A 25127-nucleotide genomic window follows, 5' to 3' on the forward strand; every position below is an offset into this window, starting at 1 on the left:
TGCCCTCTGGTGGAAGACTAAAAATCATGTTGTGTGTATTTCTTTGAGCCTGCGTTTTCCTGTCAAGTGGGTCTTTCTAAATCCAGCTATCTGGGTGTCTTATACTTGTTTGAGTGTTGTGTGTGTATGTGTATTTGTGTGCGTGTGTACATGTATCTGTGTGTGTGTGCGTGCGTGCGTGTGTGCGAGCGTGTGTGCGTATACATAGTAGAAAAACAAATCAAGAAAAAGAAATATAAAAATAGTTTTTATATAGTTGGCTAAGATATTCAGTGCAGCATCTGTTTATACATTTAAAATGGTTTTCTAAGATTAAACAGTAATAATAATAATAATAACAATAATACAAATGACATAATTCACTTTGTAATTGATCCCTACTGCATTCTCCTGAGCATCGCTGGACTTCCATCATTAGAGGTGTTTGAAAGTTATTTATGAAAGGGGAGGAATGTTAAATAAAAGTTTGACAGAAAACACTTCAATGGGTTAAAATTGGGTTCAAACACTGATTTTAGAACGTTTTCAGCAGATATGAAATTATCCACAATGGAAATGCTGCTACATGACCTGCTCTTGCATATCTGGCATGATAATGTGTCCAACAGAAAATAAAAAGTCTATCCACATTTGGTTTACTCAATATCATTTCATCACATCTGGTAAAAAGGACTGGTATGCCACATAATATCAAAAGCATAGACTTTTCTTCTTGAGGTAATGTGTCCAAAAAAAGTGAAAAGCAATACATAGTAAAAAAAAAAAACACAAAAAGTGAAAAGCAATACATAGTAAAAAACACAAAAAGTGAAAAGCAATACATAGTAAAAAAACAAAAAAAGACAAGAAACAAACAGAAATACGGGGTTATCGTAACCCTCTCAGTGCTTTGGGAAACAAATGACAGCATTCTGGGTTCACAGTTGTGTGTGGATATGTGTCTGAGTGTGGTGTGCGTGTGCGTGTGCCTGTGCGCGTGTGCGTGTGTATTGTTAAATAACTTCTTTCTGAGATGTGCAAGTGGTCTTTCCAAAGCAAAGCCATACGGTGACAAGGAGCCCCATGATGAGTAAGGAGAATATGACCATGAGGGAAACGTAGCCAGCGTGAGGGAGAGGAGGAGAGCAGGGGGCCTCTGAAGGAATCATGTTTGTGAGATTCAGCATGTAGCCAAGAGTCCAACCAGCATCGCTATCCCCAATCTGCACAAGAACACACAGAATTACAATACGATTCCTTCCCTCATGCTTCGATTTCTATCAAAATCAGCAGAATCTGTGCTTTCTAATGAGCTATGTTCATGCCAGGGTATTATCACCATGAGCAGATAGCACTGCATAGATTTGTCGCAACACGTTTTAATGAAAGCATTTTGCCTTACTCTAACTGCTTGAGTGTCTGAGTGTTTGAATTGAAAACATTACTGATTAAACATGTCAAGGTCTGTGCATGCAGCACCATTGATAAAAATACTGCAGCTCCACATTTACTGTATTTATCATATGAACAGTTCACTGACTTGGGTACCTGAATTGCTCTTCACACGGAACTCAAGTACAGTACTGTATGATTTCACACCCAACACGGAACAACAGTGACACCCATTGGCCATACAGGATCATTGTCTTAAATGTGGATGTCAGTTAAATTGGTCTAATGAGCAGAACTATGTTTAATGGGGCGGAGGCTGGGTGCGAACCAGCGTCCCTGCGTACCGCAAGCCAGCATCTGAACCACAATGCAAAAAATGTCACAATACACAACACTGCCTGTTACGTATGGTTTAAATGAATAATTGTGACTCACTGTGCTCTTTTGTGTACTATTTGTGTGAGATACATATATATATATATACGTTTTGTGTGTCTGGTTTGGTTACATCTTGCATTGCATGTTGATGCAGGCTATCAAATCAAGAACTCAATATGTAGTTTATTAAAAGCCTATGTGTCTCAATGTGGGTGCAGTGAAGATAGATTTAAAGATAGATTCTGCTTTCAGTTTACCTTCTTAATGAAGCGAATTGTGTTCCAGTTCTCCGGGCTGAATTTATATCCAGTCTCAAGCAAGGTCAAGATGTAGTTCCCTGAGAAGCAATATTCACTCAGATACTTGTCTTTAACTTTTGGGAAGTCCTCCTTTAACTGTTAAGAAAAAAAATGAAAGAAAGAAAACAATACTTGAGTTAGTTGGTGTCTCATTTGTGCAATGGTTTGGCTTCCAGGAATCACATTTGACTAGCAGCATGGCAAAGGCGGTAATACTTTCAAACAATGTCATGCAAAATTCCTAATGAATTCCAACTCCACAGAAATAACATCTGGGTCTTTAATGCACTTCCTCAGAGTTCTGAAGGCATTCATCATGAATTCAGACCCCTGTTAACGCATATGGATTTAATTACCTGTATTCATTCCATGTTCCTTTGCTCATACGTATAACATGTACGAACTAACACTTCCCACAATCCCCTAGTGGGAGAGTATGAAGGCATGAATTAGGGAAGAATAAACAGTAAATTCACAAAGAAAGGGAAACTTAAATGTTTATTAAAATTATGATAAATTAGCAGGGTTGAATTCAAAATGACTTCAGAGCTCAGAGAAAGTGCTTTAGATATTCGTGTGTTAATCCTGTGGTATTCACTCGGAATTCATTAGGAATTTGTGGCCATTAATCTGCTAATCAAAAGGTAAACAAAACATCAAACATATTAGAGGAGTGTCACTTACTTTCTGCCAGGGTGTGGAACAGAACTCTTTTATTTTCTCCTTGGCTTCAACCAGTGTGACTGGCCTTTCGCTGGTTGTCAGATTTAGGAAAGCCATTACAAAATAATATGCTGAAAAGGCCCCGAAATTGCCATGCAGCTGGGGCTGGTAGACCCCGTTAAAGGAACAGTTGGATGACTGGCAGTGGGTCAAGTTGAAGATTTGTTTGATGTTTTCATGGCACTGCTTTGCGTTGCCTGTTCCTGTGAGATTGAACCCGGCCTGTATGCCGGTTGTGTCCCTCTCTCCCGCAGTGCAGGGGCTGCTGTAGACGCTTTGCAGAGACACTTCTTTAATAAAACCCGGGTTGAAACAGGGATCTTCAAGGCTACCTGAAACATGTGCCTGAAATGAGAGGGGCAGAGGATCACTCCTTTGTGGATCTTCCAGGGTATTAAGCCTATTTTAACACTCCTGCTAAAAGATAATATCAATGACAGCAATGTGACGAATTACAGCGGCACGGAATTGAACAAAGGAAAAAGAAAACAATCTCTGTTATGTCAAAATCACAAGATAACTAACTCAGGATCTCGAGAAGATGGAAGTAATGTTTCTCCAATATTACAACAGCAAGAGAACATTCAAATAGGAGGTTAAATGTCTAAGAGATACAAATGGCAAAATCATAGATGAAGAAAAAAAAAATAGCAAATATAATAAATGATTACGTTTCACAAGTTTTTACAAAGGAGGATACGGACAACATGCCCCACATGTCATCCAGTTCCTATCCAGTTTTAAATAACTTTAGCATAACCGAGGCAGAAGTGTTAAAGGGACTAGGAGCTCTTAAAATAAACGAATCCCCTGGGCCGGATGAGATCCTCCCAGTAGTACTCAAAGAAATGAAAGAAGTTATTTACAAACTGCTAACCAAGATCATGCAGCAGTCTCTTGACACAGGGGTGGTACCGACAGACTGGAAAATTGCAAATGTAATACCGATCCACAAAAAGGGAAACAAAACTGAACCAGCTAACTACAGACCAGTAAGCCTGACTTCTATTATATGCAAACTTATGGAAACTATAATAACATCCAAAATGGAAGATTACCTACATGGTTACAGTGTCCAGGGAGACAGTCAACATGGTTTTAGGAAAGGGAGATTGTGTCTAATTAACCTGATTGATTTTTTTGAGGATGCAACATCGATAATAGATAATTGCAAAGCATATGACAAGGTTTATTTAGATTTCCAGAAAGCAGGGATCAGTATTAGGTCCTCTGCTATTTGTAATCTACATTAATGATTTAGATTCTGGTATAGTAAGCAAACTTGTTAAATTCGCAGACGACACAAAAATAGGAGTGGCAAACACTGTTGCAGCAGCAAAGGTCATTCAAAATTATCTAGACAAGATTCAGAACTGGGCAGACACATGGCAAATGACATTTAATAGAGAAAAGTGTAAGGTACTGCACGCAGGAAATAAAAATGTGCATTATAAATATCATATGGGAGATACTGAAATTGGAGAAGGAATCTATGAAAAAGACCTAGGAGTTTTTGTTGACTCAGAAATGTCTTCATCTAGACAATGTGGGGATCCACTCTATAAAAAATAGACTCTCTATAAAAAATATATTGCTGCTCTAGAAAGTGTGCAAAGAAGAGTGACCAGAATTATTGCAGGTTTAAAAGGCATGTCATATGCAGACAGGCTAAAAAGAATTGAATCTGTTCAGTCTTGAACAAAGAAGACTACGTGGCGACCTAATTCAAGCATTAAAAATTCTAAAAGGTATTGACAATGTCGACCCAAGGGACTTTTTTGACCTGAAAAAAGAAACAAGAACCAGGGGTCACAAATGGAGATCAGACAAAGGGGCATTCAGAACAGAAAATAGGAGGCACTTTTTTACACAGAGAATCGTGAGGGTCTGGAATCAACTCCCCAGTAATGTTGTTGAAGCTGACACCCTGGGATCCTTCAAGAAGCTGCTTGATGAGATTCTGGGATCAATAAGCTACTAACAACCAAACGAGCAAGATTGGCCAAATGGCCTCCTCTCGTTTGTAAACTTTCTTATGTTCTTATGTTCTTATAAATTGGCTTGTGATCATGAGATAATGAAATGGCTTTCTCGAGATCACAATGGCATACTGCATCCTTATAGAGAGCATTGTTTCCATAACTTACAGATAGCTTTATGTCCGCTTAATTATTTTTCATTTCAATTTATGATGAAAAAAAAAGAATAATAATTACCTTAAATTAAATTAAGAACTGGACAAATATCACCATATGCACCCAGAATACACAGATTGGATTTGAATCCGTTGATTGGGTTTGCATAGCTATTTTGGACTACATTGCAATAGAAATGCCATAATCATACAGAACACATGTGATACTCCCTCTCTATTTGAGCCATCTTTCTTCCCTGGTTAGAATAGTGTAATTCAGCTATGTTAGCTCTACCTGTAATTGTTTAGCCAGCGTGATCTTGAGAGCCTGATCCTTTCCGTAACAGAGAAAGCTGTGCGTGTAAACGTTGTACTTGTTGCCATACAGTTGGAAATATAAGGAACTCTCTAAAGACTCGATCTCTCTTTCTGGAACGAATGTGATCTGTGTGGAAGCCCCCCCGAGATCGAGAGCCCCCAGCGTCTCTGTGGTCTCAGGCTTGGGCCAAAGATTTAACCACCCGCTTCCCTGGAGATGAAGAGACAGAGAGACAACGAGATCAGCTGCTGACAGTAATGAAAAGACATACTGTAATGTTCCAATACAACACCCATCTGTGTACAACATGCATGACTGAGCTGCCTTGACTTTCACCGGATGTATAATGTGCACCTCCGGTACACTACCCTGGCAGTAATATTGAATAATATAAATTTATCATTTTGTAAAAGGGGTGTGTGCTATGCTTGGATAATTATGGTAGGCAAATATCTGGATGTTTTTTGATTTTTTTTTCTACTGTATATATTTGATACGGTCCAGGCATTATTCGAGGAAACCTTTTAAGCTGACAGTGGTGAGGTTTGTTGACACTGCAAATCACTTCAGTACTTTTAACAGCGCAACTTCAATTTAATACCATTAACTAATGAAAACGTATTTAATTTTCACTGCATTGACATCTCCTGTTGATTTTCTTTACGTACAGTACACACCTACAGTATACCACAGTGAGACTGGATATACCTGTTTGAAGTTACCCATCAGGTAGTTGACTGTGATCCACCCATACGCCCCCTCGTCCTGTCCAGTGATGATCCGTGCCTCCTGAAACTCGAAGGGGGAAGAGGACAGCGTTTTTTGCACAGATGAAAGAACCTTGTCAGAGCCTTCTGGGTTCTGCAGCCTGGAAGTCAAAGCACACAAAAGTCCTGCTGAATGCACAGCGACTCCAACACAGAGAGGATTAAAGAGGGACAATTTGAGGCAACACAGAGAGGATACAAGAGGCATAATGTGTGGCAAAACAGAAAGGATTCAAGAGGCACAATGTGAGATACCACAGAGAGGATGCAAGAGGCACAATGTGAGGCAATACAGAGAGGATGTAAGAGGCACAATGTGAGGCAACACAGAGAGGATGAAAGAGCCACAATATGAGGCAGCACAGAGAGGATGCAAGAGGCACAATGTGAGGCAACACAGAAAGGATGCAAGAGGCACAATGTGAGATAACACAGAGAGGATTCAAGAGACACAATGTGTTCCTTTTTAAAGCAATTAAGTGTTATAGCATGGAACCTATTCATTAAACATGGTTCAGGGGAGAGGAGGGGAGGCCGGGACAGTCATGAAACTATCATGGAATCCTGAGCGCTTGTCAGCTTGTTAACTGCAGTTAAATGAAATACTTGAGGAGCCGCATGCCAGCTGTAGCTCCGAGGGACACTGGGGTTTCCTTGTGTCTTCTTTCGGGGACTATTCTTTTCGCCTCATCCATGCAATCTTGTAGAGATCTCCCTGCCCCTTCTGGGTCCATTGCATAACTGGAGATTCCAGGGCCTGTGTTTCAATAGATGGGGAGAGACAATTAGTGGCTAGCATTCTGGAAAATAGAAACATTCTCATACAGCCACTGTATGCATATACACAGCACTTAGATAGATGGGGAGAGACAACTAGTGGTCTTCCTAGCATTCTGGAAAATAGAAACACTCTCATACAGCAGCTGTATGAATATACACAGCACTTAGATAGTAAGACACAGAGGGACTTTCAAAGTGTTTCCTCCAATCTTGAATGAACATCTGACATCTTGTGAGAGTTTTAGGTGTCTTCCCTCTATCAGTAAAATAAGAGGCAATTAAAGACTGGAGTAAATACTTTAGAAATATGAATCAGAGTAACAACTGAACTTTGTGCAAAAGAAAAAAAGTATACATATATCTTCATCCCGGACCAATTTCCTCAGGCTTTACTATTATTATTATTATTATTATTATATATTTATTATTATTATTATTATTAATAATAATAATAATAATAATAATAATAATAATAATAATAATAAACATGCCAGCCAAAATTGTTGCTCTTATTAAATATTTTTCCAATCTTGTAAAAATAATGTTTTTGTCTCTTGCCCAGAACACACCTGAAAAAGTTATACATCCAAATACATCCAATAAATAGATACACATTTCCTAACTCAAAAAACACCACAGCAGAAATGTTCCAAAAATGATGTCCTGTTTATAAACGCCCTACAGTATTTACTGGGATGGACTTCCAAACACAAATGTATTTAATTAAGATGAACTGAAGTTTGTAACAGGAAATGTAGGCCCTAAACCATTTCACCTTTAAATCTTTGTCTTTCTCGTGGACAACTAATACGTGCACTGTTTCTAAAGAGCTACAGGCATCGCTTTGTAAAATGGCACTGAGAATATTCATAGTCACCGTATTTAGAAATTGTTTATGCCCTGAAGTGTGGTGCTAATGCACAAGTTTTAAAGGCTTCATTACTCTTTCCTGATCTTCGAAAGCTATAATATCATCATCAAGATTGTTCATATACATTTAAATGACTCGATTGCATTGTCCTGTGTTTGCACTAATAACATAGAAGAGTTACTCTTCGATTTTCATGTGTATAAAACGTGTAAAAGTAAATGACTTCATCAAAAATATATCATGCAGAGAAAAGCAATGCACACTGTAAATGATTTGTGGAGGCGGTCGTGTGTCACTTTTATAGTCTTGCATATATCTCCAACTCTTACCCAAGAGGATTCTCTTGCCTGTGAGAATGGGTCAAAGTGCCAGTATATTTGATGTATAAAATCCTGATTGTTCATTATGGAACATTGCTCTCATAATCTCCGGCTCTATTGATCTCAGCCACCAACATGTCTGTGTTAAGTGAATAACGTTATGCAAATTGCTTCATGCACTCCTGTTTGTAACTGCCTCTAGCAAGGAGGAATCACAGAGTAATGGAAAAACAAACACGTTTCAGAGAACTGAAGAATTGCTCGAGGATGTTTGTAATATGCACAAAAGTAGACAATACATTTGCTTTTATATAGCGCTCTTCATGTAGAGACTCCCAGGATGTCTAACAATAAAAACTACAAAATAAAAAACAAAAAAGCCTTTGTCCAATCAATCCAGCTCAAGAATAAGCCAACGCAAACAAATCTGTTTAAAATTTCATTTCAAAGACTCGACTGTGCCAGCATTCCTGACATGACTCGGGAAGGAGTTGCAAAGGCAGGGATCAGAGCAGCTAAAGGCCCTCGCTCCTTCCTGGGCCCTCCCTGGGCCCTCCTGACTGCAGACGCTGCTTGCATGCTCTGTGTACCTGTGACATGGCAGACATGCAGCTGTTGCACGACTCCAGTGTCATTCTGCTTCTCTGCTGGCCACTCGTAGATATACAGGGAGGTGTGAGAAGAACCTGCATCCAGGACGATGCCATACTGTGGAGAAGCAGAGCACAGGCCAACTCTTTAGAAGCAGGGTCAGTATTTCAAATGTAATAAGTGTACATGAAACAAGATATAGTCATACAGTACTTTGCATCCACGCACAGTTTGACATAAGTATTAGTTTGTGATGCATTCCTCAATTATTCATACAAAACATTCCTTGAATGAATCAGCCTAGAGTTGAGTCTCTTTAGTTTACAGATTATTGGATGCAGAGCAGTGGAGCATCATGAAAGCCAGTTTGATACATCATTGGAGCTGCCTGTTCCACTGCTGAGTACATCACGTCAGCCCTCTGAAGCCTTATGACACACCATTTGATTTTATATATATACAGTATATGACGTGCAAATCTTTTTGCATAATATATGTAAGAATACAATTGTATCAGAAAAAGAGTAAGTTCACATGTATTTACTAAGTAACTGCTATATGTAAACACACAGTAGTTAGAGACACTTAAGTGTTACCAACAAACCTTTTATTCAGATAACAGTTACTATGTAGTAGTTTGGAAAGATTAATTAGTGAGTTACTAAATTCCAAGTTTTCATATTAATTTACCTTGTTGTTCTTGGGAAGAGGCTTGTTCTGTACAACAGCTGTCGTAACTAATGCGATAATTCCCACAACAAAGAGGAATGCGATGATCACAATGAGGTGCCTGTGCCAGGGGTTCTTCTGTTTCATGTCTGGAAGTTAAGAAAAGAAGGCCTTAAGCAAAGAATATACTGCTCGCCTCATGGATATTGCATAACCTGTATATAAATTACACACAAATTTAATAGTACAATACAATGCTACGCCTCGTATAGAGCATGCTTCATGCGGGCATTCCCAGCGTACTTTACAATAAAAACTCTATCAAACAAAAAAGAAAAAGTTGAAGGCCAGGCAATCCAGCTCAAGAACAAGCCAACGCAAACAAATATGTTGTTAGAATTGATTTAGAAGATTAAACTGTGCCAGCATTCCTGATATGAGTGAAGATGGAGTTCCAAAGGCAGAGAGCATAGCAACTAAAAGCCCAGCCCAACAGCTCGACTCTGAGTTGGGATTGTTTTAACTATATTTAGTTCAGTTTAGTTTATTCAAGCTGTGCTCCTAGGGCCAGCACAGGCACATCTCATATATTGTTAGGCTGTCCTGCTGCATATTCTCAGCAGATGCAGTCAGGATGACTATTCAAACCTAGCGGACATCCTGTGTGACTTTTACTGAAATCTTGAATACATTACGTACAAAGAATGGTCATGAGAAACTAGGTCAGCAAACACCACATCCATTAGAACCGTTCACATCAATGAACATCCTCAAGCTGAGCTAATACAATAATAGATGTCTAGAAAGGCACTTCATGGGAATGTTAAATGTAAATCAGATTAACTGTCTATTTTAGCTTACAGTGACTTACTTTTCTTGTAGCTATACAGAAACTTCCAGAAGATAATGTGTGGTATTCTGTAAGTGAATCCAATAAGGTGCAACAATCCTGTGGCTTACCTTCTAAAGGACAAGCTGCATTGATTTCATGGGAAACTATCCTCTTACCAGTGTCCCAGTTCTATACTTCTTTTAGCTTTCTTTGACGCTTTAGCTTTCTTTTTGTAAATGCAGTGCCCTATTATACTTCTCTAAGACCTGGGATTCAGAGAGATAAAAAAATGTTGGATTTATTCAGAATTCATAATTACAGCATGTCAAGCACAGGGTTACCACCTCTGCATTGATTCTCTGCTACCTGTTTAGTAACAAGCACGAATGCACATGTAACACATCCATTTAAGACAGAAAAGCACATCATAATGCACAAAAGTGGCCCTAACAATATAAAGCATTTATATCTAAGCTTTATCCATTATCTGTATCTGTTTTTTCATGCCTAGTTAATTATATAAAGGTTGGTCTCTCCAGCATCCTGGGTGAATGTCTTTATATATTGCATAACTTTACAAGAGTAATACAATGTTCAAAGGCTACAGCTCAACGGTTTTGGTTCATATTTCAACCAATCTCTTTCTTGGCACACATAGGATACAGGCTCATACATTATTGAATAATGCACAACACAGGACCTCAGGGTAGCTGCAATAAGTATAATATATATATATATATATATATATATATATATATATATATATATATATATATATATATATATATATATATATATATATATATATATATATATTTTTGTCATTTGAATTCAGGAGCTTCAGATTTCTACAAGTGCTTATAAGCAACATCCTTCCACCTTCTATTAATCAAGATAGCATACGTTACCTCTCACGATTTTAGGAACATATTTTATTGAACAGAACCCATTGCTAAATAACTCATTGCTAAATATTTCATTGTTAATTAACTCATTGTTAATTAACTCATTGTTAATTAACTCATTGCTAGGGTTATGCTGTTAAGCCTATAGTAGTTGCACATGTTGCATCAAATCAGCAATTAAAACAAGCAAACTTGTTAAAGACCACACACAGCCAGAAAGGCCTGAACAGGCAGCAAAGGCTACAAGAGAGAATCCTTCTTAGGGTGAAACAGCGTTCAGAGGTATTTTTCTTGGCTTGTGTTCTCAATCCATTTCCAAGTAGCTTATTAGCGTTGGCATGGAAACAGAGAATTGAGCAGTGGAAACTATTTAATGGTGAACGCCAATCATGAGAGGTACAAACTGTAAAGATGAACGCTTTTGTAATTTATTAGCTGTCACTAGGAAGAAACAAAAGGCGTTTTTGGATTTCTTTCTCTGTTGCTTGTTTCTGTTTTGAGAACGTGTTGAAGTAACTGCTCGCTTGTTCGATTCCTTTGCGGAACTCCCTTTGCCCTTGTTTATTCTGGCACTGGAAGGAGAATTCCACTCCCTGATTTATGATGTCAGAGGAAGGAGTTCCCTGTGATCCTGATGATCTCTCAGGCACTGACAAGAACAGACGCTGGAGCTCAAGATTCAGCAGACAGAACACATTCCACACGCCTAAGTGTAAACACTCTCATTCTAGAATCAAATATGTTTTTCAGGCCACGCTTCAAGACTTGCTGCTTCTGCCTTGACCATAATCATACTTTTTGAGCACTTTTTAGAGATTCAGTTTTTTACCTGGTGAAGATACATATATCCTAAAAGACAGGGATGTTTATTTACCAGCAATCTCAAGCTATCCATTAAGTTTATACTTTAGTCCTTTCATTGTTAATACGTCATACCATCCTTATATTGTTGCAGCCATTCAATGCTCAGATATATAGTCAGATAAAGGGCCAATCATTTTCATAAAAACTGTCCCCTTATTAGATTATGGTTGCAGATAGGACTTTGGGACTGAGAAAGTTGCTGTTCCCAGAAAAAGTGTAACTATGTATTCAAAAGCTTTGTGCAATTTATGTATAACAGTAAATAAAAGAATAAAGGAAAAATCAACACAGATCAAAACTATAAAAATAAAGCAGCCTTAATCAGTTAATGGATTGTTGCAGATGTCCTGCCACTTCCAGTATGTTATTACTTTCTCTGTGCCCCTTGAATCAACACAGCATTGAAGTTTCTAATGAACTCCAGCCATAACTTAACCAAACGGGAAATATCTGAGTGGGAAATATAAGGGAGCACTATGCCTGTACAGAATAGCTAGACATTCTAGTTCTGTCTAGTGCTGGAAGGAAGGTAGGATTGCCCAGAATGGTGCTTGTTTGTGCTGGTACCAGGCAGCCAGGCAGCTCTCTGTTTAGGGCAATTGATATTCAGCCAAATGCAGCATCTTTCTATCCTTCCCTGAAGCACAATGCAGACCGCACCACCCCTAATACTGCAAGAGTATTCCACAGTGCTACACCTTTACAAACTCAGACTGTGATTCTCAAATAACCACAGGAATATTGCCACTGTCTGCTATGGTAAAAGACATGAACAATATCAAAGATGAAACTCAGGAGCTTGTCCATGTACCCCACAATAGTACCCTTGTGCTCATCCATGTACCCCACAATAGTACCCCTGTGTCTAGGAATCCCCAAAGGAAATCATCTTGTAAATGTAAGGCATTGCATTTCATTTGTATCAGTTTCTATTGTTCTCTATGCTCTCATCACTTGCCATGTGTCGGTGATACAGAGCTGGTTCTTGCTTTGTGTTGCTCATTTCTGCAGCTACAATATTGTTTATTTACAGAATTCCTTCTTATTCCTAGCTCAAACATCAACGGAGAAATTACTTCATTACCAGAATCAGCTTCACTAGAATACTGTATATCATACAAAAGGATCTGAAAACACATAGGAAAAAAAAAAAACAGCACTTGTGTTTCAGAACAGTATAAAACAGCAGCGGAAGAGCCACGTGAGAGCAAGTGCAGTTATTATCATCTCCCAGAATGAGCACCATTTAGAGACAAAAACCAGTATATTCATTAAAGCATGATAAAGAGCATTATGAGATGGAGTGGTCTATCATATGCATAATAATAATAGTAATAATGTTCATAATAATAATATCCATAATAATAATAATTTTAGCTGCAATAATTCTAGTCCAGATAATCTCCCAGCGGTTATGCATCTGTTTGAGCAATACTCGACATGCTTTAACCTGACAATGCTCTTAGCAGGGAATACCGCAGTGATTAATCTACTGTATATAGAGATAACAGTAAACTTGTTATTGCTCAAGAATTCAGTTGTCGTGGGATCTTGGTTACAGTCCATCTACATCTATGAACACAGAAGTGCTACAAGATCATTGCTTTACAATTTTGACCTAGACACGGTACGTGAGACAGTTCTGGACATTTGTTTGGTGACAACATCGCAGTTATTGGTTGTTGTGACTTCAATTATTTTGATATGGGGATTAGGGTGTACGTATTTTCAGGATTTAAAAGTCCTAAAAACATTCAATTTCCTTTAGTCAAAGACTACAGTCTAAGTAAGTCTGAGGACAAAACAAAAATTTTTTAATATATATATAATATATATATATATATATATATATATATATATATATATATATATATATATATATATATCTATATTATATATATTGTATGTTTTAAAGAACACACACAAAACACAGACAGTTCACTGTACATCCATGTGACTTTGTATCACTTTCAAAGCCAGAAATGTAGAACTAACCAACTTTAAAACTGGTAGTGTGACTACTAGAACTGTTTGAAATTATAAATAGAACACAAGCAATATACAGTTCAATGTCCAGCCATGTGTCTGAGAGTGAGTTGCTGAAACACTGAATACTGGAACCTGTCTGCCCAGCTAAGTCTTCTCATGTCTTTTCCTTGACCACCAGCATAATGCATAAAGACAAAAGCTGTTATCAATGAATAAAGGTCTTTGTTGTCAGGCACAACCAAGCAGAAATCACTTTTCTGCTTTACTGCTCAGCTTCCTTTTAGAGCACACAATTTTGTTTAGCACACACAATTTTGTTTTACAACTGAACATTTTGTAGTTTTAGGGTTAACTGAAGCACTCCTGCAATTGTTTTGTGTTTTCATGTAATACCTGTTGCAAAATAAACCAACCAACCAACTGCCCGAGGCTACCCATTTCATGCATGTATAAGCCTGTAATATATTATGATGTCAAGTCATGCTGTTTTTCCACTTGGAAAGGTAAAAGATAAGTATTACTGCCTGGAAATATATTATCTGTCTTCCCATGCACAAACTAAACAAACTTGCACTCTTTAATTACAGTAGTACTGTGGCTAGTATTGTCTATCTATTGCATAACAAAATTACCAAAGAAGCGTCAGGTAATTTCAACCAAAAAATATTGTTTTGTTTAAAGTACTTTTTGAAAACTAATAAAAGGACTGCCTTGGAAAAGAAATAATATCTATGACAGTGTCCAACTTTAGCTAACATTGTCAAACTATATCAGACTTTTATAAGAACATAAGAACATAAGAAAGTTTACAAACGAGAGGAGGCCATTCGGCCCATCTTGCTCGTTTGGTTGTTTGGTTGTTAAATGTGTTGTATGTCAATTTGGATCATTTCTATATTGTGAGGGATAGTTGGAATAACCCTGTTTGAATTTAGTATGCCCTAATAAACAACCTATTAGGAGAACTCTGTTTCAGACTGACTTATATGCTTTAAAGTTACAGCAATACAAAACATCTAAAGCGTAATTTTACAGCAGATAGCGTCAGTAGATCCTCTCATGGACTGCTCTAGATGCTCCTGTATGAATTTAGTCAAAATTCGGTTTTGTGTTCTCCCATTCTGGCTTTTCAGTGGCTCATTGAAAAAACACCATGAACCTGGACTGTAGGCCCTACTCTTTCTTCTTATCAGAACTCTCTGTTACAAAAGAACAGCTGCAGGATAAAAAGAGAAGCAAGCAGTATAAGAATGCAGCCTTGTGATAAGACGCGGTAAAGATTAAGGAAGTGGAGACTGGTGTATTCAATAGGCAGAGCGCTCCCAGAGCGTTAAGTGGTGCTTTATATTTGAACGACCTGCCCACTGAGAGCGATAGTAGTGAGTCAATCATAGTATTTTTTTAAATGATGATTTTATTACAAAAGTAAACATGGACAATTTATAACTTGGCACATCTGACTCGTGCCTCAAGATGTTAAACTAAAACAAGTTTCAGTAACTTTATAACAAAAATATAGTAGCAGTAATTACATTGAAAGAATTATACAAAGATTGCAAAACTCACTTAAAGCAACTGTTTTAATACACAACGGTTTCTTGCCTGCTGTTGTGAAACTGCTCACTCTTAACACACAGTTCAATAACTGCTAACATATTGTAGCGGAGGCGTATCTTGTCCGCAAAAAGGACGTTGTTTTTAGCAAAAACAGTAGGCAACGGCAACACCAACAACACGACACAACCCAACCCAACCCAAACCCGATAGAGATCCCCCGAGTCCTACTGGTTCACACACACAAGGGCACATTTACATACACACTGACCAATCGCTCAGATCCTTGGTCCTGAGCAAGCGTCTGGCGGAACCAAACACAAATCACAGTGCAGTCCACACAGACCCCTTTCTCATACAGCTGCACTGTGCACATGACACCCTAAGCAACACGTTAACACTGCCTAGATATGAAACGCGTTTCCACTCACAGACTCAAGCAGGGTGACACACACACAAACGGCAGGGAAGACAGGAGACTCACTCCCGCTCCCCTCCCAACGTCCAGTCCCAAGCAATCCAAACTGACCTGTTGTTACAATATGTTACAGGGCGCCACAAGAGAACGCTCTGCTTATTGGATGCACCCCTTATGAAGCAATCATAAAGGGCAGATGGTCATGTGACACAGAAAATACAATGTGTATCATTGCATAAGAAAATAAAAGGACAGATACAGTAATGGGGAGAATACTGTAGGCCCACCTAAAGCGTAAACACAACTAACACAATAGATTCAAGTACCTCAGTGACTGTGTGTGACAGAAATACAATGATTCTTGGTCGCAAATCTCCCTCCCGACCTGTGTGGGCTTTAAGCAGCGAGAACAGAGTTCCTTGGACAGGCTAGCCTGACAGTTCTTAACCAGGGTTCAAGGGAAGTCGGCCAGCTAGGAAGGGGGAGAGACTCTATTGCAATAACGTATTGATCCGGAAGGGAAACGACGTGGCACTACTGCACGCACCCAGGACTGGTGACCGTGTACGTATTATTGTGGGTCAGATATTATGTTTATTAGTTGGGACTGCAATCCCATTTTTGTTTACCCCGTGCAGTACATGTTGTTGTGTATTGCCAGGGGATTATTGCTTAGGTCAACAGACCTGGAAAAAAAAAATAAAGATTCACTGTTCCAAACTTGATTACAAGGCTCTGTATGTTTAATTACTGCACTGCATCACTCCTGCATTGGTTTCCACACAGCCACTCAGCCACACTGTGGTATAGAATGACAGTTTGTTATTTGCCACACTGCGTGAGGAATCTGAAAGGTAGTGTAATGTAACCTATGCAGTCTATCACCTCATACAACACTAAGACAATACCCAAGATCAGTGATAAGCACTGACAACAGGTATCCTGTGTACACAGGACTTCTACTACATACAATGAGCCCTGTATTCAAATGATGAATTCATTGGCAGAAACAGCTGTCTCTCTGTCCTTGTGTTTTAGAATCTGACAGTATTCTTAACATGGGGCTAAACTATTACTGCAATACCTTTTCATATGGGATTTCTGTTTATGCTTTAAAGACTTTTGCATAAAGCAATGAACGCAGTTAGGATACACTTGCAGTGACTTTAAACTAATGTTTAATTACAGGCATGTTAAACACCATAAGTGTTAACCCTAACGTGTGTCTACCTGACTTGAAGATCACACATAAAGGTGTGTCAAACAGAAATTCTGAGGTAAAAGTCTAATTATCCCGCATCAGTGTTAATACCAGGAAATGCATTATCCATAATGTTAGTCTTTCTGTTTCTTATAGGCTGTGTCCAAATGCACTGTTTTATCTTAGCGTTCCAGAGTTCCGTGGCAAAAAACAAAAACAAACAACAAACTTCAGTCGTGTCTGTGTGGGAGAGTTTTTTGCAGCATTTTGTTTCATGACAATAGTGGTGAAGTTGCCATATAAATACACAAGAGATGAAAATGTACAGTATGGAAACACGTCTGGCAAGCCATCTGTTTTTGTTATTTAGAAACGGTATACTAACTCAGCTCTCCAGAGGCTTTGATTAAAAATAGCTTTTCATGATTAGAAGCAACACAAATAAACACTTTTGGTTAGTCATGTTTTGTCATAGCAACAACATTTTATGGGGAAGAGAGTTGTAAAGAGATCTAATGACTTGACTAGAACTGCAACAGAGCACTGCTTCATTGCTTCCACATGTAGTGAAAAGATTAAATGAAAACGTGTGTTTGAGAACAAAAGCAGACCTGTCTACTGACAGAGAACCCTAGAAGTGCTGTGGAAGCATAGCTAATGTTTTTAATAAGAGACACTTTTAAGTCTCATGCTCAATTCTAATCCATGTGCTTCTGCGCCACACCATAGCAACATGTATCAAACAGTCTGTGCATGCTGTGAGAGAGATTAATGCTGGGCCTGCATGCTGCAGGTACACACCATGTGCATCTTTATCGGTAGTATTGGCCATGAATTGCCTAACTATATAACCCTGCTCTGACCTTTCCTCTGGGGCTATCCTTTATAAAAGCTTACCACAGCACTTCTATGTGCCGTTTTTGCATCTTTACTCCATGCTTTTTCTATGGTTGTACTATGTACTATCATTTACCCTGGTTTGCCATGTTTTTATTAATATGCTTTATGATCCCTGGCTGTTTTTTTATGCTTACCTATGCTTAATCATGCTTTTCCTGTGCTTTATTACACTTTGGTGTGCTCCTGCTATGGTAAACTTTTATAAGTGATCAACACCAAATGCGCTGTCGAGTTATAATAATGTGCACTTGAATGGTGTCTCACAGACGTGTCACATTGTCTAATAAGTCTTCCTGTCAAACTATAAGTTTTACACAACCTGGCATAATGAATAAGAGTCAATTTCATTAGTTTGGAATTTCCTGTAGTTAGAAACAAGCCCGTAGGCATCAGTCTGCATATTTGCACTCAGTATTTCAAGTTACAGCGTCTATGGTAAAACCACATTTATTTGACTAAGTTCCTTGAATGAATGTTCCAGTTGAACACAAATGTTGAGGCTGTGCAGAGTTGTTTGTGACCTGCTTTGTAGTGTGGGCACCTGGAGATTGCAGCTCTAGCATTTCCTTTGTGATGTCTTACATGAGTTTGTGGTTGCAGGTGCATTTACAGTATTTGTGTTGCAATGTTGTGAAGAGTGTGTCCTGAAGCAGTGTCTACAAACTGTTCTGTAATGTGAGGAGGACGTGAGCTGGTGTGTCTCATAACAGGGAACAGTGATGGACTGCAAGGTGTGAGCTGTGCCACAGATTATGTACAGAAGTGCAGCAAACCTAAAGGGAGGTTATTAATGAGCCAGCTGACAGATTGGATCTTATAGTATTTACTTTGCATGACTCTGCCTGAAAAGAATAAACAAATACAAATATTCAGTCAAAAATAAAAACACAAAAAGGGAGGAAATGTGTCCAAATATACTGACGTTCGGCAAAAAAGTCAGCTTTGGCAGCTATGGCCAAAAGTGTTGCCTCACCCTATAGCATTTAATTAATTTTGCTTCATAGTCAAATGAAGCTTGCTAGATAATGGTACATTAACATATTGAATTACACACTGCTTTGTAGTTTTCCATATACTTAAAAAAAAACTGACAAAAATGGAAAAACGTGACATTTTGAAATCTAACATGAAATACTGTACAACTATTATGGCTTCCGGTAGACTTTTGCGATATCATTGTGTAGTTTCTTTGATTACACAATGTGAAATAAAAAATCTCAATTAGGTTCATATAGTATTTATTTTTTTAATTATGTCTCAATCCTAAAATTCTAGGAGATGCAAAAATTTTGGCCAGAGCTGTACTAAGAGAAAAATAAATTTCTCTCTTATTAACAGGTGAAGACAATGCCCAAATGAGATGTTATTTTTTCACAACTAATACTTTATTTTTTTGTTCTTTGTTTGTTTATTTTTAAGTTTGTCACATTGTAAATACAACACTATTTTATTTCCGAAATGCAACTTCATATATTCACTAATTTCCTTCTGTGTTTCACACCAACCCACACACTGTTCAATGCAAGCACATTCCGCAGGGTCTCTAGATGGGACAGCCCAGCACAGCTGCATGCATTCCAGAGCCACAAGTAACCTCAGCACTCTAGAACTGCTGGAATGTTTGCACTGAGACCTCACAATGTATGCAGCCTGTCAGAAGTCTGGATTTCCTTTGAGAACTAGAACAGCAAGTATTACAGAAAACGATAACACTTTACATGCAGTGTCTCCAAAGACTGTGTATTTACATAGTAGTTAATTACTTAATACAGGTGTACTTACACATAATTACAATGTTATTATACATAGTTACAATGTACGTTATGTAAATCTTTTTGCATGCTATATGTAACTACACAATTGTATAAGAAATGGGTCAGGCTTGGATCATAAAAACATTTACACATTATGTGTAAGTAAGTATGTATTTACTAAGTAACTATGATGTAAATACAGAGTAATCAGAGACACTTCATATAAAGTATTACCCAGAAAACCTTCTGGTGTAAATAATTAATTACAAATAAGAGTGGTTCTTTTGTCTTGTTGTGCCACTAACAGGTTGGGTGAGAGCCTTCCGGATTCTCTCATTTGTTTAAAAATGCTTTTTACGTAAAGAACCTCACGTTACTCTCACATTAGATTTTAGGTAGAACCTCTCGTTACTCTCACATTAGATTTTAGGTAGAATCTCATGTTACTCTCAGATTAGATTTTAGGTAGAACCTCACGTTACTCTCAGATTAGATTTTAGGTAGAACCTCACGTTACTCTCAGATTAGATTTTAGGTAGAACCTCACGTTACTCTCAGATTAGATTTTAGGTAGAACCTCATGTTACTCTCAGATTAGATTTTAGGTAGAACCTCACGTTACTCTCAGATTAGATTTTAGGTAGAATCTCATGTTACTCTCAGATTAGATTTTAGGTAGAACCTCATGTTATTCTCAGATTAGATTTTAGGTTTAGGTGAGAAAATCACATATTTCTCATTCACCTCCACTTGGAAACCACTGAAACAGGATCTGTTTCCTCCTGATGCTATTGACCGCATTGGCAACAAGTGTATCCAAGAGTTATGCAGGCAGTTCTGTTTCCTTGATATTGCAAAAAATACTAATGACAATGTAAAAGACTAACACCAATATAAGCTTGATAAACATTTCAAACAACAAACACTGTTCAATTCATCAATTCTAATACCGCTTAGAATCTTTATTACATGGCAAGGATCATTATTGCCATGGCAATGATTCAGAACATCATAAGCGGTTCCTCTTTCAAACTATTTTTGCTAGTCGTGGTTTTTTTTTTTTTTTTAATGCATTTGACTCAGTGTCTTTCGGTTTTACCTCAAAGCTCAAATTACTGATTGTATTTTCCTATTGAGTTCAGGTCATTACTATAGCTTCTATGTGGTTGTAACCAATTTCCAGCTTTGTTCTCTACCTTGCAAAAATACTCAACATGATTAAATTGCTGCAATACAATGTAACCTAACAGAGACCACTTCACATACAAAGGCAATTGTTTCTTCCTTTCTGATAAGAACTATCTTTTTTGAGCTTGGTACGTGGAGGTTGAATGCTCTTATGCTGCAATTCTTTCTGTCTGGTCATACACTGCACTCCCACACTCTCCCTCCACTCTCCCTATACACTCCATCACAGGCAATCTGCCTGTTAGCTTTTGTGAAATGCATCGACAAGTAGGAATTAAATTGCAAAAACTGGTACTATGAAACCTTTGAGTCAATACTAATCAATAGAAACAGAACACAAAAGCAGTTTGATAGATAACGTTAACCATAACCTTAACTAAATGCTCCAAGGTTCAGGGAATAAGAAAAAATGTCCTGCATGTGTTTGCAAAGCAGCCTGGCTGATTCAGAGTTAGTGTTGTTGCGGTTGTAAATTAAAAGAGAACCACTATGCTGCTGGCTGTTGCTATGAGCTAGCGGGTGAACAGTTGGCAGTGTCTGCAATGCCAGTGATCTGTAAGTAACATTCCCTGGAGGCACACACTGTAGCAGCGCAGTGCGAGGAGCAGACAGCACTAGCTGTGGAGGCTGTATTGGAGAGCAAGCTCAGGAGCAAGCATGTGCTCCTAATTGACCTTTTTCACAGTTTAACATTCCAGCAAGTTTGACACGCACATGGATGTTACTTGTATGAAAGAAAATTGCATTTATCAGGATAAGGAAGGAGAAAGAAAAAAAAGCAAACCTGTGCAGCTATTCCCAAAAGTGAATGAACAACACAACTGCAACTGGACCAGCCCTCTGCAGTATAGGGCAGAGGGATAACCAGTTATGAATGCTGCTGAATTGTAAAGTTTGCATGCAACACACAGCACTCCCACTTTTGTTGGAACAATCAGTCAACTTAAATGGTTATCAAATGTAACACAATGTTAACCTTTAAATTGAAAGGCTTTTTCTCCAGCGTAAGATCTCCATTTAATCGCTAACCAGTTAACAGCTGCTGAGGAAAAAATAGGAAGCAGGCTTGAGTTTGCACATCATTTCTATTGCTCAAAACATTCTCACTGGATTCCTTTGTTGCTCTCAGCTGTGGTGTTTGAGTATGATACAGGCTGTTATTCCTACCTCTCTTTGTGTCCATCACTTCCCACAGTCAGATTCTCTCTCTCTCTCTCTCTCTCTCTCTCTCTCTCTCTCTCTCTCTCTCTCTCTCTCTCTCGCTCTCTCTCTTGCTCTCTCTAGCTCGCTCGCTCGCTCTCTTATCCATCAACACAGCCCCTTTATAACAGCAGTGGGAGGGGCATGTCTTTCTGCAGCTCCTCCTCTGTCCAGCCCTCTCCTTTCAGTTACTTCTTGCAGTTTAGTGTGTCGATGATGCTCAAGCCCAGCCAGGTATTGGAACGATTAAAGCACAATATTTTCTGTTAAGAACAGTTTTTTTTTTTTTATTTGCACCAGTAGACTTTTAATTAAAATGTTTCATGCAGAATGGTTATGGTTAAAATATTGTTTTACATTTTAATTTTTTTTTTCTAAATAGAGATCATTACATTGCTCCCAGTGACAGCAAAACAGAGGGAAATCTATACAGATTGTGTGCAGTCTGCAATTGCTTATCAATTTAAAACACACATATTTTGTTGGAACCACTATGGATGCCTTGTAATATACTGATACCATATTTTTAATAGGTCATTAATTTTTGCACGTTCCAGTGTTGCCTTGCCTAACATGGCTTTGTTATTTTTGTTTTTTGTCATGAAATCATTCAGTGATGCAGTGACCAGATTTCTTTTGCCAAAGAGACAAACAAAAGCAGAATGCATGATCACACACAGCCTCTACAGCAGAATGCATGATCACACACAGCCTCTATAGCACAATGCATGATCACACACAGCCTCTATGACAGCAGAATGCATGATCACACACAGCCTCTATGACAGCACAATGCATGACCACACACAGCCTCTATGACTGCAGAATGCATGCATGATAGAAGACCATCGTAGCATGCATCTGTTTTTCTCATTTCCTCAATTCCTATTTATAAAATGTCAGACACAGGCACTTCCTATAGCTGGTGCTACCTTTCCTGTCTAGTAAACACTAGGGCAAATGTTGCTACAACAGATCACTGGCTCTGATTATAAGGTTTACTAAATATAATACAAAAACAATAGATATGAATAACTGTGAAATGGGTAGTCACTTGACTGTATGGATTTAATAGGAATCCCTAAATGACACTTATAATAAATTGTTATCTGCTACATATAGCCAGCTTTTTTATATATATATATATATATATATATATATATATATATATATATATATATATATATATATATATATATATATATATACATACACAAGTAGCATTCAAGTTAAGGTGGGAGTAAGCAGTAACTATGGAATTGTGCGTAATCGGGATATGCAAACATCAGCATTAGAACAACCAATCAAATTGTGTGAAAGTGCCAAAAGTCTTCTACATTCATGGTGTTTTAAAAGTCAAAGTACAGTAATTGCAGACATGTTTTGCCCTGTTTGGGGCTCATCAGTGCAGCGTAACTGTACTTTGTATCATGCTATTTAAAAATGTAACTTTATTTTATTAATGCACAAAAGGTCAAACTGATTTGCATTGAGAATTACAGGTGTCAGCAGTGTCATGCCAACTGATTTCTCACAGTGTAAACTTGGAAACCCTTTGGACTCTTCACAAGTTTTATTTCAACATTTGTTGACGTGAACAGAGCATCAGTTACCTAAATATCAATGAAATTAATGCATTTCTCTTGTTTTAAACTATTTTTATAATACTACTTATGCATCACTTCATGTGGTCCAATAAACGATTGTTGATTATGTCTCCACTTGTCAGAAACCAATGGAGGGCATCCTGTGTCTGGAATCTCATCTGCTTTGCAGATTTAGTTTTGCTTTAAAAAACTTCCACAGTAATGGAAAACTTATCCAGTTAATAATGGGATGTAAAACCAATTTGCTTGTGAAGTAGTTGCTTTTTAAAAAAAAAAAAAAAAAAAAAAAAAAATTGCTTTAATCTATATTCAGTGATAAATGTAGACCAAGATCTACCATGCTTCAAACAATAGGCTAGTGTTTGATTTTTCAAGCTGCCTTGAAATGTATTGAAGGATACACTTTTTCCACGAAAGCAACACAATCTATTACAATAAATGCATTGAAGGATGTAAATACATAAATGTAAATGAAAAGGGTGTGCGTCTCCTTCCCAGAACTTCTTTTTCATGTCTGTATTTAAGATTGCAAAACATCCTTTTATTTACACTCAAACATGTAGTCATAGCAACAGATATCCATTCTGAACCACTGTGAAACAAATATTGGGTAATTAGATTTATTGTTAAGTGGGCTTTCACTGGTTTATTTTTAAACTGCAGTGCTTGACAGTGGTCCATTCAGAAAACAAGACAACGACTCAATAAAGGTTTGAACAGTTGTGCACTGTAGGTCTTCAGACAGTGTGAGTAGAACACAGCTTAACTTTGCTCCTTTTCACATGGTGAAACAGTGCCTGACTGCATGTACGGTACAGTGTGCTTTATTACACGCTGTCATGCCTTTATTATGAGGAACATTCATGAAGGTTTGCAGATAACAGAGCTGAAACCTGGACAGCAGAAGGTAACATGGAAATAAAAACAAACAAAGGATTCTCTTCACTATTTGGGAAACAGATGTCTTGCAGAAACACACAACAAAAACTGTCGTGTAGAAAATGTTTTTATAAATCTGCTATCCAGGTTACAGTCCTCTGCTATGAGAAGAAGAACAAAGCCAAAGTCAAGAAGCCATGACTTTACCTGCCCCATTTACCTCTAACTGGAGTTCTTTAGATCACTATGTCTGTATCACAGACATCAAAGTCAGGATATTCCTTTCACAATGTCATTGTACCAAATAAGGAATTGGTTTATTTGTCATGTTTCAGATAAGCCATAATTAGAATGACTAATGTGAAACCAGTAAGGAAGGTCATAAGAGGCAGTGTCTCCTTTGTCATGAGGAAGATAAAACATGTGATGAAGTATTGCATCAGCAACGTGTTCTCATTACCGCTGGGCCAGTGAGAGAGAGAGACAAGTTCAACCACAGGGCCCTGCAACAAGCAGCAGGAACATACATCTGCATTTATTCACAAGTGCCTGGAGGGTTTGTACCACATGTGGTTTAACTGATCTGAGTCAAACAAATGATTCACACTCTTAAT

At 38.0% G+C, this 25127-nt stretch overlaps 1 protein-coding gene across 1 annotated transcript; it reads right to left on the reverse strand.

Annotated features, from left to right (window-relative positions):
• Positions 1 to 795: 795 nt before the first annotated feature.
• entpd1 (ectonucleoside triphosphate diphosphohydrolase 1) lies at positions 796 to 22081 on the reverse strand. Its single transcript, XM_041269066.1, has 9 exons — positions 21995 to 22081; positions 9244 to 9371; positions 8553 to 8670; positions 6598 to 6748; positions 5933 to 6092; positions 5201 to 5434; positions 2733 to 3116; positions 2007 to 2144; positions 796 to 1202 (listed from the first exon to the last, which is right to left on the reverse strand). The coding sequence occupies exons 1-9, from the start codon at positions 22008 to 22010 to the stop codon at positions 993 to 995; spliced, it is 1539 nt and encodes a 512-aa protein (XP_041125000.1). The 5' UTR covers positions 22011 to 22081; the 3' UTR covers positions 796 to 992.
• Positions 22082 to 25127: the final 3046 nt, after the last annotated feature.

This window comes from Polyodon spathula, chromosome 13 (assembly GCF_017654505.1).
Source record: "Polyodon spathula isolate WHYD16114869_AA chromosome 13, ASM1765450v1, whole genome shotgun sequence".
Lineage (NCBI taxonomy): Eukaryota > Metazoa > Chordata > Actinopteri > Acipenseriformes > Polyodontidae > Polyodon > Polyodon spathula.

Coding starts and splice junctions, on each gene's coding strand:
- entpd1 (XM_041269066.1), bottom strand. Junction 6,093..6,597: donor GCTGGCATGCGGCTCCTCAA/GTATTTCATTTA, acceptor TTTGACTTCCAG/GCTGCAGAACCCAGAAGGCT. Junction 5,435..5,932: donor TGATGGGTAACTTCAAACAG/GTATATCCAGTC, acceptor CTTCATCTCCAG/GGAAGCGGGTGGTTAAATCT.